We start from the raw sequence: 18,935 nt of genomic DNA on the forward strand, positions 1-18,935 counted from the left end.
CTGCGTTCTGTCACTAATCGCCACCTGGGTAGACAAAACTGAATTATTCAGATGTTGAATAATGGGGTGCACTGAACATCAGGGAACACAGATACTAAGAGAGAGGTGAGGCGAAACAAAAAGACAACATTCATTAAAAGCTAAAGAGATCAGTGCTGATCGGCTGAAAGCCCAGGAGAACGTGCCAGTCCAGAAATACTCATTGTGTTACACCACCAAAGAAACCATGGAAATCCAAGACATTGGAATGGCAATTATGTAATCATGCCAGAATTAGAATAACAAAGAAAGAAAAAAAGACAGTACAAAGAAACATACAGGTCCAAGGTCTATGGTTGCACATATAATTCAGACAGAAAGTGGGGGAAATATCAAAGTAGGTTGTTATTTACCATATTTTACAAAGGCATTAGAGTCAGGGTTGGCCTCGGCCTAAGACTTCAGGGATAACGTCCCAACACATGAATAATGTAATGCAAGTGGTTTGAAATTGCCAATGATTTATGATGGGTCTCTACGTTTCAAGTTGACCATTAGGTGCCTCTAGAGGGCGTCCAATATAATGTACACTAAATGAAATTTTTTTCAGTCAATTTTATCATTTGATCCGATTACAGGATACTTGAGTCCTGTATTGGTATGAAAACATCTAAAATCGAGGCAGGCAAATCGTCGAGTTCTCGTTCCGCAGAAACATGATATTAGTGCTGGAATGATACGGTTATTCATCAGTTACTTGATCTCAAATGTGAGGATTTGCTGCTCTCTTTAATACATTTTTGTTTTACTAAATATCTATGTTTTGGCATTTTGGTCAAGCAAAAAGCAATTTAAAGACCTCACCTTGTGCACTAGGAAATTATATGAGCATTCCTCTGACATTTTAAAGTCTAAACAATCAATCAGTTATTTAAAAAAAAAAATCAACAGCTTAATCTACAATGAAACAGTCGTTAATTGCAGCCCTAAATGCTATACCGAATTTTAAATGGTAATTTAATTGCTAATTGATAAGGGATCAACAATGAAATTATACAAAAGCAGTCACTGGTTCACCACTGCTGATGTTGTTACTGTTTGCCATGTTGCCTGTAGTTTAATTTAACTAGTTATTTGATTCAAATACAACAATAAATGCTATGGACTTTTGATTCTATTGCAGTAAGTTCAGAATCTTGTTAAGAATTTAATTATTTATTGATTACGTGAATAGTCAAAGTGGTACTTTAATATTTGCAATAAAATGTATTTATTTTGTTAAAATTTTGCCACAAATCCAAAGTACAGCCCTCAAACCCTTAATTAAGATGGATTCAATTTAAAAATGTTCCTACTCAATGCATTATCAAAAATGTAAAGGTCCCATGGCATGAAAATGTCACTTTATGGAGGTTTTTTAACATTAATATGCGTTTCCCCCTGCCTGCCTATGGTCCCTCAGTGGCTAGAAATGGCGATAGGTGTAAAGCGAGCCCTGGGTATCCTGCTCTGCCTTTGAGAAAATGAAAGCTCAGATGGGCCGATCTGGAATCTTGCTCCTTATGAGGTCATAAGGAGAAAGGTTAACTCCCCTTTCTCTGCTTTGCCCGCCCAGAGAATTTGGCCCACCCAATGCGAGAGAGAGAGACATCATGGCTTTCAAACAAGCAAAGTGGCAGTTGGTCAAGGCCACACCCCCACCATCCACCTTGCCCCCGCCCCCCCCCCCCCCCCCCCCTCTCTCCTCCTCAACAGCTACAGACACAGAAATGGCACATACTAAGGAAAGCTCATTGTGGGACTGGCTCTAGTGGCTGTAATTCTGCACCAAGGCTGAATTTCGGAAAAGAGACTTCAGTTACAGTATTAGGGGACCATTAAGGTCTATATAAAAGCATCCAAAGAGCACCATGTCATGGGACCTTTAAAAATGTAGCTGAAATGTGAAAGGATTACAAATAAGGAGAGAGAGAGCTCATCTGCTTCTTTTCTCTTGCCTGACTTATTTATTTACAGGGGAAATGATCCAAAATGGATGAGCTGAGATAAATGAAGATTTATTAACAAGGAAAGGAAATTGTTGTCAGTGTGTATTTTTTTTCGATCGTAGCCCAGAGATAGATGATGTGTGAAGATGTGTATGCATAAACCATTTCAGAAAAGAATCTCAGGCATTTTTATTAAACCATCGTGGATGCATAATGTCAGCTGGCATGCTCTTTTCTGAACCAACAAACAACACTGCTTGTATAAATTTCAAAACAACCTCGCTGCTGCATCATTTTGCATGCCAGCTTCTATCTGAATCATCAGCATTCTGCAAGACATATGGAGAGCTTTGCCACAGCCACTTATTATCTTGTTCAGATGGAGAAAATCACAGGCTATAACATGTTGAGAGCAATTTAGTCTTACCTCGTCTTTGTAGATGAAGAAAAGCATGATAGACAGAATCTCCAGGAAGAAGATGAGCAGGAGGAGGATGAAGAACTGTGGATGCACAAACGGAAGAGATAGAGAGGAGTTATTTAACACACTAACCAGTGAGTAGCAAACAAAAACAAGGGAGAATAAGAAATGAGCATCTGTATGTGACGAATGAAGTATAACTTGAAGAGAAGGGTTAATGCAGCAGACACCACAGAGTGTGAGGAGAATGAAAGGAGAAAAAAAATAATAATAAAAGAGAATGAAATGACCATAGTGTCAAGGAGAAGGAGTTGGCAAAGTAAGGACGATTGAAAAGAAGCAGTACATCGTTCAGCCTCAATATTTCTAACTGACAGGTCAAGAGAGCAGAGAGAGTGGATGAGGTGAGACAATCATAGCAAGTAGGACAGACTGGGAGAAGTGATAAACAGTTTTCCTCTATATCCACTTTTGACTTTTAAAAGAAGCCACATTTTATTCCTCACCAGTCCCCACCCACCACTCCTCTCTGGGATGAGCTACTTAATGGGTGATACATCTTCTTCCTGTGAGCCTGTGTGAGTGCTTAGAACAGTTACAAGCTCAATCACCAACCACTCTGCTAGGGACATGTCTCCCACATATGGGAGTGACTGTCTAAACCAGGAAGGGGGGAAATCATTTGAGAAACAATGGTATAATGTTCCAATGGGTCATTAAAAAAGATCTGATGAAATGGCAGATTATCAACTGTGTCTTTAGACAAATACATCTACAGAGAATGTGCTGCATTTTGGATCGGTTCAGACTGAAATAGCTCAACAACCTCTGGGTGGATTGCCATGGAAATTGGTACAGATAACCATGATGCGGAGAGGTTAAATCTACTACTACTTTGGTAATCCCAATTGTACGATAGAGCATTAGCGCCACATCAAGGGAAAAAAAATTAAGGAGGAAGATTTTTTATTTATTTTGAATTTCGAGAATAAAGTCTAAATGTCGAGAATAAAGTCAACAGGACAATAAAATTGAAATACTTTTTCGAAAATAAAGTCGAAATGTCGAGAATAAAGTTGAAAATACCATTTTGAGAATAAAACTTGATATTTCAAGAATCAAGTCGGACTTTTGAGAATAAACCAAACTACTAGCTTTACCTATAGTCTTCTACAAAATGCATTGTGAAGGCCTATATGAACTCTTCAGAATCGGTTTTAATAACAAGGAAATTCTTTCTCTTTTAGTGCATAAACACAGTATGGTGATAAGCATTAGGACTTTGAAGAGATTGTGCCGAAAATTGCGTCTGTTCAGAAGGAGGAACCACACAAACTTGGAAGAGGTGGCCGTATTCCTGCAGACTGAAATAGCTTGTAATGGACAGATGCAAGGGTATTGATGGTTACGCCTTCGCATATGTTGTATCACAAGACACAATAAGACAATTGATCAAATTGTTTGATCCTAAAGGAGTGGGGTTCAGGCGAGCACGGCACTCCAAGGATGTAACCCATATCTATGATGTTGCCTACATGGCAGCTGGCATGGCGGACAGTCGCTCTAATGTGATTAAGTGATAAAGGAGTTGAATTTATTCTCATCATTTCAACTTTAATCTCGAAATTATTGTCGAAATGGTAGTTCAACTTTATTCTCGTCATGTTGACTTTATTCTCGAACATTTCGACTTTATTCTCAAAATGCAAAATAAATAAAAAATCTTCCTCCTTAATTTTTTTTCCATTAATGTGGCCCTAATGCTCCGTCGTACAATTGCAACCTCCACCCCGTAAATATTAAAGATAGGAACCATGTTGATAGGACATTCTGAGCCTAAGTTAAAATATTGGTAGTTCAACATGAAAGTTTTTCTTGCTTTGATTTGGGTAATTAAGGAGGTATAATGTTGCTACATGTAGAAGACACTACAACTACAACGTATTTAGCCTTTATATGTTTACATTTTGGCAAATTGAAACTGTTTAAAGTATGCCAAATTAGTAGTTAATGTTTGCAATGTATTAATGGATTTACAGACAACTATCACTTGATTACTATAATACTGAAGAAAACATCACGAAAAGCGTGATGATTCTCAGGCAAGTTCTGGAGTCACAAGAGCGTCATTATTCAACCATTTTTAAGCCAATTTATGGACAGATGATTTGGGGGTGGAGGTAAATCACACTGAATCAAGAATGTGTGTATCATGCCTGAGTTAATATTGACTGTTCAGTTATGACTCCTGATGTTAACATTTAGCTCAAAGCACCGCTGTGCATAAGTAGCCTCACAGTTAGTCTTGTTTTGTTTTTTAGAGTGAGGCACCGAAAGCTTGAGACATGCACGAAGCCATCTCAGAGGTTTCAAAACTAATCTTAAAGTAGAGATGTTGTTTTTTAAAAAGACATCATGGCTACACGTCCTCCGTGTATACAGTGGATGTGAGTGTTTGCTAGTTCACAAAGCATCGAGCACGGCTGTCAGTTGCCCCGCGAGGTCTTTTTTGGCAGCAGTTGCATGAATGAATCACTAAACAGGGCAACACTGGAAGGTGAGAGACTGACTAGGTAACAGCATATAGCCCACGGTGTATTTGGCTCTTTTCATGAGGTGCTCTTAAATAACCGTCTGAAATCAATTTCTATTGTTCTGTCAGGCTTCATTGTCTGAATCGTATGCTCCTGTGTTGTGTGAAATTCCTGGTAACTCCAATTTGGGGGGATTGTTAGGGGTTTATTTAAACTGAAGAAATTGCTCCACTGTGGATTTGAGAAAATTCAATTCATTAATTTTTGGCTGATTAGATCCTTTTTAACAAGTGAAGAGGCACAACAGTTTTCTTGACTCTGAATATTTGACATTCTAAAGGTTCTACCAAAACATGATTTTAAAGAGTTTTAAAAATACGGAATGAGAGCCCAACAGAGAGACAGTACAGAGGCAGATTTACAAAAAATAGCAAGTTTCAATCTGAGCCATTTTGTCTTCTTGTGATATTTTTTGACCTGCTATTGATCCTTAAAGGAAAATCTTTTTCCTCTGCAGTGTTAAGAGCGGTGTCAACTGTGCAAGTACTCTGCAAGAAATTTAGATTCAGTGTGTCTGGTCAAGAATTCTAAAGCTGATTCATGAGCCAATGGGCACTTAAACCTTCCTACTGGGTTATGTTTGTCCTGCTTAGAATCACATTTGTGGATTCTTGGCCACTAAAAGGTAGAGCAAGTCGAAGATAAGCAGAGAAGCAAACAATTGCAAACAAATAATTAAAACTAATTATTTACGCATGCAGAGTAGCCAGATAATAATGTCTTTGCATTTTAATCAAGTTTTTTAGACATGCATGTTAGCTGATTTCTGTAGGGGGGCTCATTTTGCCCTAATTGATCAGTATTTACTCAAGTATCCTCATAATTTTTAGTCGACACAGAAGAGGCTGTCTGTAGTGGTTGTTTGTAACAGATAACAATGTACGTAATGTTGATAAAACATAATAATCTCCCAACTCATAAACTTTGACTTATATTCCACACACGTGTTCAATTTCGTGGCCTTTTTGGTCAATTGTTCTGGCTCTGGCACAGGAAGATGATGGGAAAAATTGACAACGGGCACAATGCCATGCTATTTCAATAGCTGAAAAATTCAGACGTATACAGCAATTCAGAGGTCTGGAACCAGAACATGGAACTGGAAACAGCATTTATTTGGAGTAATGTTTCCAGCTACTATAAAATATCTGATAATCACTTTCCTTTTCACTCAGGTTGGTCTCCTCCAACTCTTAAAAAGATATCTGATATCTATAAAAAAAAATGTGAGTCTTTAGCTGCAGGATATTAACTTGTTATTTTGATAGCGAAAGGGGGATTATCTTTTTTGCTGTAAATAGCTGCCTAGTCATTACTTATAGTCATTTTATAAAAAAAAAGGACTTGATATTTAATATGCTGCTCTGCGTCTTATATGGATATTTAGTTTGTCGATCTTTTATGGTTTATGATGATTGTTTTGTCGTTTAAACTTCAACCTTAACACAGTCACAAAGAAGAAATGAACATAGAAGTGACAGAAAAAATGTCATATCTGCTTATTCTCCTTTGTGTTTTTGGGGTGTTTATTTGAGACCATGAAATCACAGCAGAGAGCAAAGGGATATCGTTAAGAATTAGAAATTGATGCTCACCAGCGCTTGGAAAACAAACAGACCCATCCCCTGTGGCTCTCTGAATATTTCCCCATTAACATGCTCTTAATAAGAGATTTTGTTAATTTGAATCTACTAATTTACATAACCATATCGACAGGGACCATGGGCCAATACAAAGAGTGCATTTAATATATCAACAATTTGATGTGCCAGAACTTTCTTCAATGAAATGAAGACAAAACTGAGGTGGTTGTTCTGGGAGCCAAAGAGTTTAACAATTAAAAGTCAGTGCTCAGCTTCAATCGGCAATGTTAAAAACAATGGACAAAGCCAGAAATCCTGGTGTAGTCATGGACTCAGACCTGCATTTCAACAGCCACATTAAGAGAAGTGTGCCTACTATCACCAGACGCATATATCAAGGACTTATGTCTCAGCAGGATTTGGTAGATCTTGTCCATGCTTTTATCTTCAGTAGACTTGACTACTGTAACGGTGTCTTTACAGGTTTTCCTAAAAAATCAATTAGACAGCTGCAGCTTATTCAGAACGCTGATGCTCGAGTCCTCACTAAGACCAAGAAAGTGGATCACATTACTCCAGTTTTGAGGTCTTTACAGTGGCTTTCTGTCTCTCAAGTAATTGATTTTAACATACTTCTGTTGGTTTATGAAGCACTGAATGCTTTAGGGTGCTTTCTGATATTCTGCCACATTATGAACCATCCAAGCATCTCAGGTCATCCGGAACAGGTCTGCTTTCTATCCCTAGAGTCAGAACTGAGCATGGAGAAGCAGCGTTCAGTTTTTATGCACCACATATCTGGAACAAACTCCCAGAAAACTAAATAAAGTTGTCTTGCCTTCTTTAGACCACAGGCAAAATGCAGAATTAATGGGATAGTTTGATGGCAGAAGACTGCATTTTGCTTTTAGAATATAATACAATTCTCAGTCACTTTGGCACATTTACTGAAACAAACTTACAATTGTCAAAACTCTAAGTACAATCCTCACACTTGTGGTACATAAGCACATCACTCTGTGACCTACAAAAAGTAATTTCTCAATCAAAATAATATAACTCCTGTTTCAAATCTAAATAAATCCATCAATGAATAAATCATTGCCATCAAACCAAAAGGTTCCTTTATCATTGCTTAGACCAGGCGCCTTCAACGTTTTTAAGCCAAGGACCCCTAAACTGAAAGAAGGTGGAGCAGGGACCCCCTATTACATATATTTTATAAAATGAAGTTGCATATTAAACTGAGCCCACAATAACTTGTAGGGTGGCCTAGAGCCTTTATACATACCTTTTTTTGCATAGAATACTAAGCCATTCAAATAGCCTAATAATTGTTGGCATGACTTTATAAATCCTGTTTTAATGTTAAACATACATGTGGCACACATATGTGGATGGCCTTAGTGACTACCTTGACTGAAGGCCAAGAAGCAGTGGGGATTCATATTTGCTAATAATATGTTGGATTCATGATAAGATTAGCTAGTTAAGTGCAGGGGAATCATTCAAGCTTACTTGATGAAACATAATTAATTTAAAAGCGTAAACTTCCCAATAATGTTAAAGGTCCCATGGCATGAAAATTTCACTTTATGAGTACATTAATATGCGTTCCCCCAGCCTGCCTATGGTCCCCCAGTGGCTAGAAATGGCAATAGGTATAAACCGAGCCCTGGGTATCCTGCTCTGCCTTTGAGAAAATGAAAGGTCAGATGGGCCAATCTGGAATCTTGCTCCTTGTGAGGTCATAAGGAGCAAGGTTACCTCCCCTTTCTCTGCTTTGCCCACCCAGAGAATTTTGGCCCACCCATGAGAGAGAGAGACATCTTCAAACGAGCAAAGTGGCAGTTGGTCAAGGCCACACCCCCACCCTCCACCTTGCCCCCCCCTCTCTCCTCCTCAATAGCTACAGACACAGAAATGGCACATCCTAAGGAAAGCTCATTGTGGGACTGGCTCTAGTGGCTGTAATTCTGCACCAAGGCTGAATTTTGGGAAAGAGACTTCAGATACAGTATTAGGGGACCACTAAGGTCTATATAAAGGCATCCAAAGAGCACCATGTCATGGGACCTTTAATAAAAATAAAAAAAATAAAAACAGTTGGTTAAAAAGTAAAAAAAAAAAAAAGCTTTAATTGAGATGTAAAATAAAGAACAGTATTATTTGCTCAAAATTACTTTAAAAAGCTGTTGCCTAACAAGACTGCAGTGACACTCTTGTTTATAACAGCAGGCAGTCAAAACACATTTACATCTGTTGTAATTGTGGTAGCTTGTGCTTAAAATAAGGTATGTGTAAGTAAAGATACAATACATCTGAGCTAAAATCTAAAGAAGTTGGGGTTCTTTTGTGCTGGTGTGTGCTTAGTGTCTCACTGTAATAAATTATTATAAACAAAGACTCGGATCCCATTACAAAAGGACCAAAACAGGCTCAATATGTTTTCCTGAATTGTCATCATTCAAACTGAAATACATTATTCTGTTTGCAGCAGGGGCTTCCAGCAGCATAACTATAAGAAAGATTTATAGTGGATCAGAGTAAAAGGAATGAAATAGGGTTATAAACATGCCTTCTATGGAGCTGAAAGCTATATGCTGTATCTTTCTAAACTGTTGTCAAACAACATTCTTATGTTCAGAGATTCTGTTCTTTTTTAAACTTCACAATCTACTGTTAGTGGTGGGAGAAGTACTTGGATCCTTTAGTACAAGTACCAATACCACAATATAAAAATACTCCATTAAGTAAAAGCCCTTCTTTTAGAAATCTACTTAAGTCATAGTTCAAGTAAGCAAAATGTACTTAAAGTAAAAGTACTTGTTTTGCAAGAAAACTAACAGGTTGAGGTGGAGCTAGTTTTAATTACTTAATATGCAGTATTTATTCCAGTGGTTCCCAATCTTGGGGTCGGGCCCCCTCAAGTATCACAAGATAAATCTGAAGGTAGAGGATTAAAGGCAGAGAAGGAAAAAAGAAAACAAAGTTCTGCAAAACATTCATATTCATTTTTGGGACTTTAATCATTCCTGTATTCGTGAAATATTGGATAATTTACCTTTTGAGTCTCACGGTTAAATTAAACCATCTAAAAAATATAAAGGAGAAATTAGGCTTGCTAACAACTCATATATCTGAAATGTCACAAGGGGCACCAATCAGACATTGGTTTTATATAAAAGGTCACACGTTAGAAAGGCTGGGAACCACTGGTTTAATCTAACAATTAACTGTATTTTATAAGGTTATTATGTTTTTTTTTTTTAAACTGAAAGTAAGGAGAAGTCAAATGCATATAGAGAAGTACAATGTACAACATTTCTCTCTGAACTGTACTGGAGTAGAAATAGAAATTAGAGTTAATGTGTTAAGTACTTTCCACAGTGGTGGAAAGTACTTAACTCATTAACTCTAATTTCTACTTCTTCTGCACTGTATGACATGCCTATATATAAACCATCACACAATGCTCTTTGTATCTTACAGTAAATGCAGCCTGCTTTCATCCCAGAAATCCTCATCCTGATCATGTAGTCACAGACAGAGCGATAGCAAGAAAGATAATTTTTTAAGACGCATGCGTGTCGGCTCCGGGAACGTTTGCGCCTGAACACGCCTCCTCTTTTCACTGAACCGCCCCCGGGAACGCAAATACATTCCCTAATTTACCGACGTGCATCTGTGGAGGGAAAAAGTCTGCTGTGCGTCAGGTGCAAAATAGGAATGATACACGCGTCGGTGTACAAAGGCAATTGCGCTGGGTGCAAGATAGGGCCCTATAGCTTTAACTTTAATGGAAACCTATTGACTCCGCTCCGGAGCCGTTCCGCAACCGGTGGAAATTAGGAGTTTGACTTCGCAATTCCTGTCGTGGTGGGCTGGTGTCCTGCAGGTTTTTGTTCCATTACAGTTTTTGTACCGTGAGAGTTAGGGGCCATCCACACGGAAATGCTTTTTGCTGTAAACGCACATGTTTTGCAAAATTTTAAAACGCTGCCCTTGCGCCCTTGCAAAGCTGCATACTTGCGTATCGATGATGTCATTGCCACACCCCTCGACCTCTAGCCTTCGACCTCTTATCCCGCGACGACGTCTCATAACAACAACAATAGCGGACTACATGCTTGTGTTCCTGCTGGAGAAGATATTGAGCCTATTAGGGTTCTTCTTGTGTTGGGTTTCTTCTTCAATTGGGCATGCGTCCGTCTCTTCTTCTCCATTTTTGGTGAATTTCTGTAGCAGGAACAGCGCCACCGATAGGCCTAGAATATGAAGTAGCGTGTTGAGTCATTTACAAATGGATCCGTTTGGACGCTAATATTCTTGAAACAATGCCAGGGAAGACGGGGGGAAAAAAGATTGTTTTGGTACGTGTGGACGTGGTGAGCCATGGCTGGTCTGTATCTAGCTGACACCTTCAGGGGGGAACAAAAACCTGCAGGACACCGACTCACAACGGCCAGCATAGAGCTCCTCTGGGTTAAGCTTTTCTTGAAGTATTTCCATGCTGCTTATTTTATTGCAATAGAGTCGTTCATAGCACAGAAAACAGTGTTGCAATTAGTAACTAGATAGTTGGGCTTTATGTTGTTGATATTTACTCTACATTTAAGTAGACGTTAATGTATCTGAAGAGCACTAGCTTTTATTGGCCACTGAAGACTAAATGCACAATGCACACATTATGAAAATGTATACTCTCCCGACCCCTTGCATGTAACTGTTATTTATGTTATGACTTGTTGGGCCAGCAGTGCTGATATCCCTGTTAAGCAGAGATTGATGTGTTAGCAGGGCCTCTGGATGAGAACTATAATCAAAGTCCAGGCACAGGGATTGATTACTTTGTGCGGATCCATGCTGTGATTTCCACGCAGTGTGAAAGCTACAAAGGCTTTTTGTGTGTTGACTGGTGAAGCAGTCATATCAGGCACACAGTCCATCAGCGCCTCCGTAATCAATACCTTTTGGGATCTTTCCTGCCTTGAGTGTATATGGAGGGAATCACTTGAGGCGATAGCCATGTTCTCTCTTTATGTGGTGGGTCTAATCATTTTTAGAGGCTCTATATCTCAGACCCATGTAAGAGGCGCTCAGTAAACAATCTGCTTCCATTTCCACCACAGTGATCTCACCCGTCTGACTAATTTGTAGGCAGATTAGGTCACAGAACCGCCACACCTCGTCTGTACCCTTTGACTTTCACTAATATTGACTGTCTGGACTTACTGGTGTGAAACATGACTTTAATTACCCATAACACTGAAAATTGAATTTCTGGAGAAATTCAGTGTCCTCTAATGGCTCTTTTTAAAATTGAAAGGACAATGTATTGGATTTTGTTCCAAAATGTGGTTTAATGTAGCATAAAGACTGGAAAAAGGCAGAAACGGCTAGCCTGGCTCTGTTCAAATGTAACAAAATAAACCTGGCATCTTCTCTAAAGTTCACTATTTGACCAGAGAGAACCAGGGGAGGCTACTATCCTGAGGCCTCCCCTGGTTGGCTGGCAACCCTAGTGTGATGGCAGAACTCCAGTAAGTTTCTGTTGCTATGGAGTGGAATTTAGTTGTTGCAAATAGTTGCAGAGTTCATTCAAAGTTTACACAGAACCTGGAACTGAAGTGATTTCAAAAGGAATATTTGAATATTTGTTGAATTTTAGCTTTTGCTTGCTGTTAGGTCAAGGTCAAGGTCAAGTTTATTTATAGAGCACATTTACAAGCAGTCACTACTGCCCCAAAGTGCTGTACAGATACTAGATACCGGTAAACATTATAAAAAGCAAACTAATTAGCCAAAAAGAAGAAATAAAAACCCACTGAAAACATAATATCCTAGAAACAATAATAATTAAAACATACTGTATGTAAACATGATTACAAACAATATTCACAATGTCACAGCTCAGCTTGTGTTAAAAGCCATTTCGAAAAGATGAGTTTTTAAAAGTGATTTAAAAGACTCGATAGAGCTAGCTGTTTTAATATTGAGGGGAAGAGGATTCCAGAGCTTAGGACCTGCTACTGAAAAAGCTCTGTCCCCTCTGGTTTTCAGTCTGGATCTGGGACAGTCCAAAAGAAGCTTTTCTCCTTAAAGTGCTCGTATTATGCTCATTTTCAGGTTCATAATTGTATTTAGAAGTTGTATTTTTGTTGTAGTGCACATTACTACAGCTCCTCGTTTCACCCTGTGTGTTGAGCTCTCGGTTTTAGCTACAGAGTGAGACATCTCACTTCTGTTCCATCTTTGTTGGGAGTTGCACATGCGCAGTACCTAGGAAAGCACTGCTAGCTAGTCAGTACACTAACGGAATCGCACGGTTTTAGACAAACTAGCAGAGTATGAGGGCGTGCCACGCTAGCAGCTAGGCGAGCAATATAATGTGTGTTACAAAGTGACTCACGTTTGTCACGGAAGTAAAGGCTGGACTACAATAGAGCTTTTTGGAGCTAATTTTTCAATCAAAAAACCATATATTTTTGTTACTGCAGTTTCTAATCCTCTGTGCTTTAAGCGGGGGAAGAGAAAGATTTGAAAGATTGCCTACATTGTTTATGCAGAAAATTAACTGGACTTTTCCTTTCAGTTCATTCACTTTTTTTCAATATCATCCCAAATGGGAAACTTGATCTGCAGTCAGGAGTGCAAGATAAAAAAAGCGCATACAAACAACGTACCAATAAACAAAAAGACAACAATACAAAGACATGTACAAAAATGTTTCCTGTGCGTAATTATTCACCACAATTTTACAAAACACCACAACATCATTTACTAGAACATCCTTTTGCAATTCTATTGTAACCTTGGCAGAACATACAGTGGTGGATTTATTACTTGTAGTAACAACCCGTTCTCACTCCAAATTTGTAAAATACGGACGCTTGGGCAGTGGCTGTCAGCGTCAGATACGATGCTAAAAGCACCCTTCAGCGTGTGTGTAGAACGTACCGGGTAGAGCAGCAGCTACACGGCGCTTGAAGATGACGTAGCATTAAAAGCGACAATGGTAGCGAGTAGTATGAAAGCCTGAAAATCTGCATAGGGAGGTTGGTCGGGGTGGTGGATGGGTCAAACAACACAGGACTTTCACCCAGGAGACCGGGGATCGGGTCCCGTGTGTCACGTTTCCTAAACCCAACTGTTGCTTTCTTCTTTTCCTAAACTGGACTGTCCCGTTCTTTTCCTGGACCCAACTGTCCCGTTCTTTTTATAAGCCCACCCACAACCTTTTCCTTAATCTAACTGCGTCAAAAGTGCCACCAATTGTCCCGACCAAGCGCGTTTAGATAAAGCAAGTTTAGATATGACGCTAAAGGAGACTATTAGCGCCAATAATAATGCCAAAGGCACCTGACCAAGCGTTTGTATTTTACGCGATGGGAGTGAGAATGTGTTGGTAGTAAATAGGTTTTCCTGTCCCTTTTTAAAAGCTCCTTTCTTGATTGTTTCCACTAATATTGCGACCCATATTCTTTTTGAGTAACTTTTGCCAAAGCCTGCTGCAATACTGGAGCTCACACAAGAAGCATACTGGCTATGTTGGAATGAAGTTTTAAATTCATATTAAAAGCTTAAAATGTCTTTGAAGTCATCCAGATCACAGAATTACATTTTCAAAAGCATATTTTAACTGTAAACCACTAACTGATGTTTTGTTGCTACACATTACATGACACATACACAAAGCAATCCTTCTTTTTCCAGCACAAAGCAACCGTAATTCCTCAAATATCTCAAAGTGACACTGCAATACTAGCTATCAACATGCTAATTAGCCTTGAAATTTGAAGGGAGAGGAGTCTTTCTTTTTTCTTTTTCTTTTTTAAATCTCCATGAAGCAGACTTATAATTTGCCCGGTCTCATTACTGTATGTTGACACAGCACAGAAATGGGTCTGGTCACTGTGGGAAAAATGTCACGGATCTTGCTAATGATCGACACCAAGACTCACTCCCACAGAGCTCATAATTGCTCACTCCTGCTGTGCCATTATTTTAATGATACATTTTTTCCCCACGCCGAATGATTTTTTCTTTTAAATGCTGCGCACTGTTGGTGTTTGATTACGTTAGCTTGTTTGTTTATCAAAATACTTATCAATCTTTTAAGGAGCTTGGGTTTACGCTTTATCAGGGATGGCTGGTTTGAAATTGGAACAAAATGTGTGTAGATCAGAGCAAAAGAATGTTTGATGTCAAACACTTCCAATCTCCTGATTTGTATATTCGTGAGCGTATGTAAATATATCCTTTCCAAATGCATGTCAGCAAAATGTCAGACCCTACAAAAATCATCATGGCTCATTTAGAAATTTCTAATTTTTACTTACTTTTTTCTTTGTTGCTTGTCTGCTATCCACAGTTTTATTTATTAGTGGTAATACATTATAATAAACAAAAGAAGGACAATTTGGGGCACCATTTATGATCCTTAATTGTGGTAAACTGTTGGTAACCACATTGTGTTTGTACATTTTTGATCCATTTGCAAGCTTAATAGTGTGAACGTCCACATTTCTACTGCCGATTTTAGCTTATATCAATAAAAAAAAAGTTTGAATGCAATTTTGACTTGGAAAAAGTGTAGATGATTTAAAATGCAATTATAGAAGAAAAATAAAAACAATAAATCATTGCTATGAAGGACTGTACATCACCAGTACTTTTAATGCTCTATTTAAAGCCCTCGTGAATAATAGGACTTTTCCGGTACTATATCTACTATATGGCGTGCCGTTCTGCCATCTACTGTAGGTAAAACACTGACTATGGAGTACCTCACAAAACCCCTTCAAAAGATCCAAACTATCCTTTTTAACTGAATAAAATAAACAGCAATGTCTGTGGCCAGTGCCCCACTCCCGTATGGCCCATAAGCCAAAATACAATTTTCACCTTTAATAGAAAGATTAAATCATTTTTCTTTACAAATGCAGTAGCTGTGTGGCATTCTGTTGCCATGGCTGTGTTCTCATTGATTTTCATCAAGTTAGTAACCATGTCTCTGGATTGCAATGTGTGGGAAATGTCAGGTTTGTTGCCACTGACACAGAATTCAGTTTGTAGCTTATTAGAAGCTGTGTCCTTCAAGTAACATAACCGGGGAAGTACGGGTGGGGAAAAAAATAGATACAGGATAGTATCTATATTTCCGTGGCAATACTGTATCAATACAGACGCCAAGTATTGATCTATTATTATATTTGTGTTGGTCAGTTTGTCTGCTTGACAATCCCATGTTGCAGCAATAAAATCTAAGTGAGATGAACAAACAAAGATAACATCTTTTTAGATAAAACAGATGTTGACTTTTGGGGACATAATTTGAAATTGGGAAATATTTGAAGTTGGAAAAAAGGTAATGAACTGCAATATATCGCAGAATATTCCAATGTGTTTAAAAATCACAATAATATCGTATCGTGACATTTATAGTAGTATAGTATAATATATTACAAACATATATAAATCATTCCAATGGTGGTGATATCAGCTTCCAGGCTTCTTTAACACAATTCCACAAAGAAAAAGCATTGTGGCAACAAGTGCAGTGGGAAATAGTGAGATATTGTCAATGTCCCTTTATCGCCTTTGTCTGCAAAATAGTTGCTGCAGTTGTACGGACAGTTGTTTATGTCATGGAGGTTATATTGCTAAATGTATTATGCATTGTTTGTCTGGATTAAGCTGCCTGTGTGTGATATTTTAGGTGTACTGACATTGACTTTGGTGTCTCGGTGTAGACTTGTCCTTGAATAAAGGAGGAATTTCCACAATTAATCAATTGTTTGCAGTGAAGTAACCTCCAGGTTTTTTTTTTGTCATTTTTGATTATTCTTTTTAGCGTTTACTTCATTATTAACATGTATAACAATTTCTGAACAAGCCGGAGAGGAACAAGTTAGTCATGCCCATCAATTTTGATGGCAAATTGAAATGGCTGCAGCTATGCTAATTAACGTTATTTCTATGGGTTTGTCAGTGAACCACAAAGGAAAGCTCTTGGCTGTTAACATTCCTGTGTGTACTATTCAAACTTGGTCAAAGGTGGTTTCTCTCATCGTTTTGATGTTTGAAAGGACAGAGTGTATTTTTTTCCCCCATGGTGCGTATTTCCCTAAATAAACGACTTGACATCACATTATTTTGAGACAGGCAGTTAACAGCTAGCTCTGTAGCTGTTGAGTGTAAACTTCCAGCTGGTGGATAGTGGTCAGAAGTCTGAATTTCCCAGTTAAACTTACAACCATATCATATCATTCTTTAAAGCTTAATATTCTTAACCATCCGGACAATTGGCTTCAAATCTGCAGTCAGTCTGTGAAGCTAACGTTAGCATTAGCTACTAAAATGAGCTGTCATCATATTGTAAGCAGTCAGTTGGATATAAAAACCTTTATATGTTCACCTTGTGCATTGTATAGCAACACATCTAACCACCCAAAATACATTGTAGAAATTGCGCCAACATACTGTAATTACTCACGGTGCTTATTCAGTCTTCTGTTAATCAAAAACAAATGTAAAATGAAGAGATTTTCCACTGTAAACCTCACCCAGACAGCAGCTGTTCACAATAGAATCACCAGCCGTATCAATCAGTGATAGAGAGAAACAGAAACTAATGCTATATGAGATATGTCAAAGCTTTATGAAAGTTAGTAATGTTATTTGTCATGCAAACAACAACAATGTAACATGGCATCAATACATCAACTCAGCCTTGTGTTTTAAAGTCAGGGATAGCATCAAAAACCATCACTCACCGTCAGCAGCAAAGGACGGCTCTCTTTGACAGCTCCCACACAGCCCAAACAGCCGATCACCATGATGATGGTCCCCACTACGATGAGCAGGTTAGCTGCCGACAAGGAGGGAAGGGATGATGATAGGGTGGCAAAGTTTCCCTGGGTCACGGAGAGCCAGACTCCCACCCCCAGTATGCCACATCCTCCCAACTGCAGAGGAAACACAAAGAGGCGTAAGGCTGTCTGTATGCCAATAACACAATCAAACCCATCCTAAACAGAAACACAGTCAAACATGGTGGTGCAAAAAAGAGGGGACACCAAAAACTCTGAACAGCAGCAACAACTGGATCATCAGAGGCAGCACAGCATGGCAACCCAAACAACAAAAAGTTTAAAGGAATAGTTTTACATTTGAGAAAATATGCTTATTTTCTTTTTTTGCAGAGAGTTAGTGAGAAGACTGATACCAGCCTCAAATCTGTCTTGTAAATATAAGGCTACAGCCAGTTAGCTAAGCTTAGTACAAAGCCTTGAAACAATGTTAAACAGCTAGCCTGGATCTATGCAACCATAACAAAATCCGCCTACTAGCAACTCTTAAACTCATTAAAGTGCCCATATTATAAAAAAAAATCACTTTTTCTGGGATATGGGGTGTTATTTTGTGTCTCTGGTGCTTCCACACGCATACAAACTTGGAAAAAAAACAAACATCCATGCTGTTTTGAGTGAGATAGGCCTACAGTTTTCTGAATGTATCCTGCCTTCAGTCTCCGGGTGAGCTGGTCAAAATCGGCAGGGCCGTCTACGTCATCGGCCGAAACATTTGGTGTGTGCTAACCACTTTAGCTAATACCACATCAGCTAGCTGTTTCTCCAACTTCGGTCAGTACAAGGCAGGATTAGCCGGGAGACTTCTTCTAAACGAAGGCGCACTTCCAACTTTGCGTGGAATACTTGCAGACGAGGGACATGTAAGTAGTACTATACTATTTATGCTTAGCTGCTTCTTACAGTGCAGACGCTCTATTGCTTGCTCCTGCTTCTGCTTGCATATTTCTGCTGATAATCTTGTTTTTCCTCTGAGAGAAACTATGAGCAGCCGCTCTTGGATACTTATAAATCACTGGACTATACATTTTTTGTAGACATAGTAGGCTATTGTCATATTTGAACATTTTTCTGCGTGAGCGTGGCCTACCAATAGCTCAAGCCTGTCCTAAAGTGACTGTAGCTAAAGCTAATTAGCAGCAAGATGCCACCCTTCTCCATAGAGGACTACTACAAACTCCTTCAGAAGATTGCAGTTCTGGAAACCAAAATTTACCGGTTATAAGGAAATATGGAAGTGAACGGATCATGTGGAAATGACACCACTTTACCAGTGACCCAAAACAATGGACAAAAGCATGCTAACACACGGCTAACTAGCACCAGCAAGACCACAAAGAAACAGGAGGGCTGTGGAATGGATAATAAATCAACAAGTGGCAGTCCTCCCTGGAACTCTTTTGGTGCAAAGCCTAAGAGTAAATCATTTTCCTGGGAAATGGGAGTACGACTAACGGGCAGGACACAGCGCCCTGAGATTTGTGATACGACCGGCT

At 38.9% G+C, this 18,935-nt stretch overlaps 1 protein-coding gene across 2 annotated transcripts in view; it reads right to left on the minus strand.

The window, feature by feature from the left end:
* The window catches only part of tspan4a (tetraspanin 4a), a 158,061-nt gene that overhangs the window by 39,703 nt on the left and 99,423 nt on the right, over positions 1-18,935 (minus strand). For both annotated transcript variants that reach the window (XM_028578139.1, XM_028578131.1), the window contains exons 3-4: positions 17,344-17,535; positions 2,395-2,469 (exon numbers count right to left, since the gene is read on the minus strand). In XM_028578139.1, the coding sequence (XP_028433940.1) occupies positions 2,395-2,469; positions 17,344-17,535 (267 nt within the window). The remainder of the gene's footprint in view (positions 1-2,394; positions 2,470-17,343; positions 17,536-18,935) is intronic.

This window comes from Perca flavescens, chromosome 1, assembly GCF_004354835.1.
Source record: "Perca flavescens isolate YP-PL-M2 chromosome 1, PFLA_1.0, whole genome shotgun sequence".
Taxonomy (NCBI): Eukaryota; Metazoa; Chordata; class Actinopteri; order Perciformes; family Percidae; genus Perca; species Perca flavescens.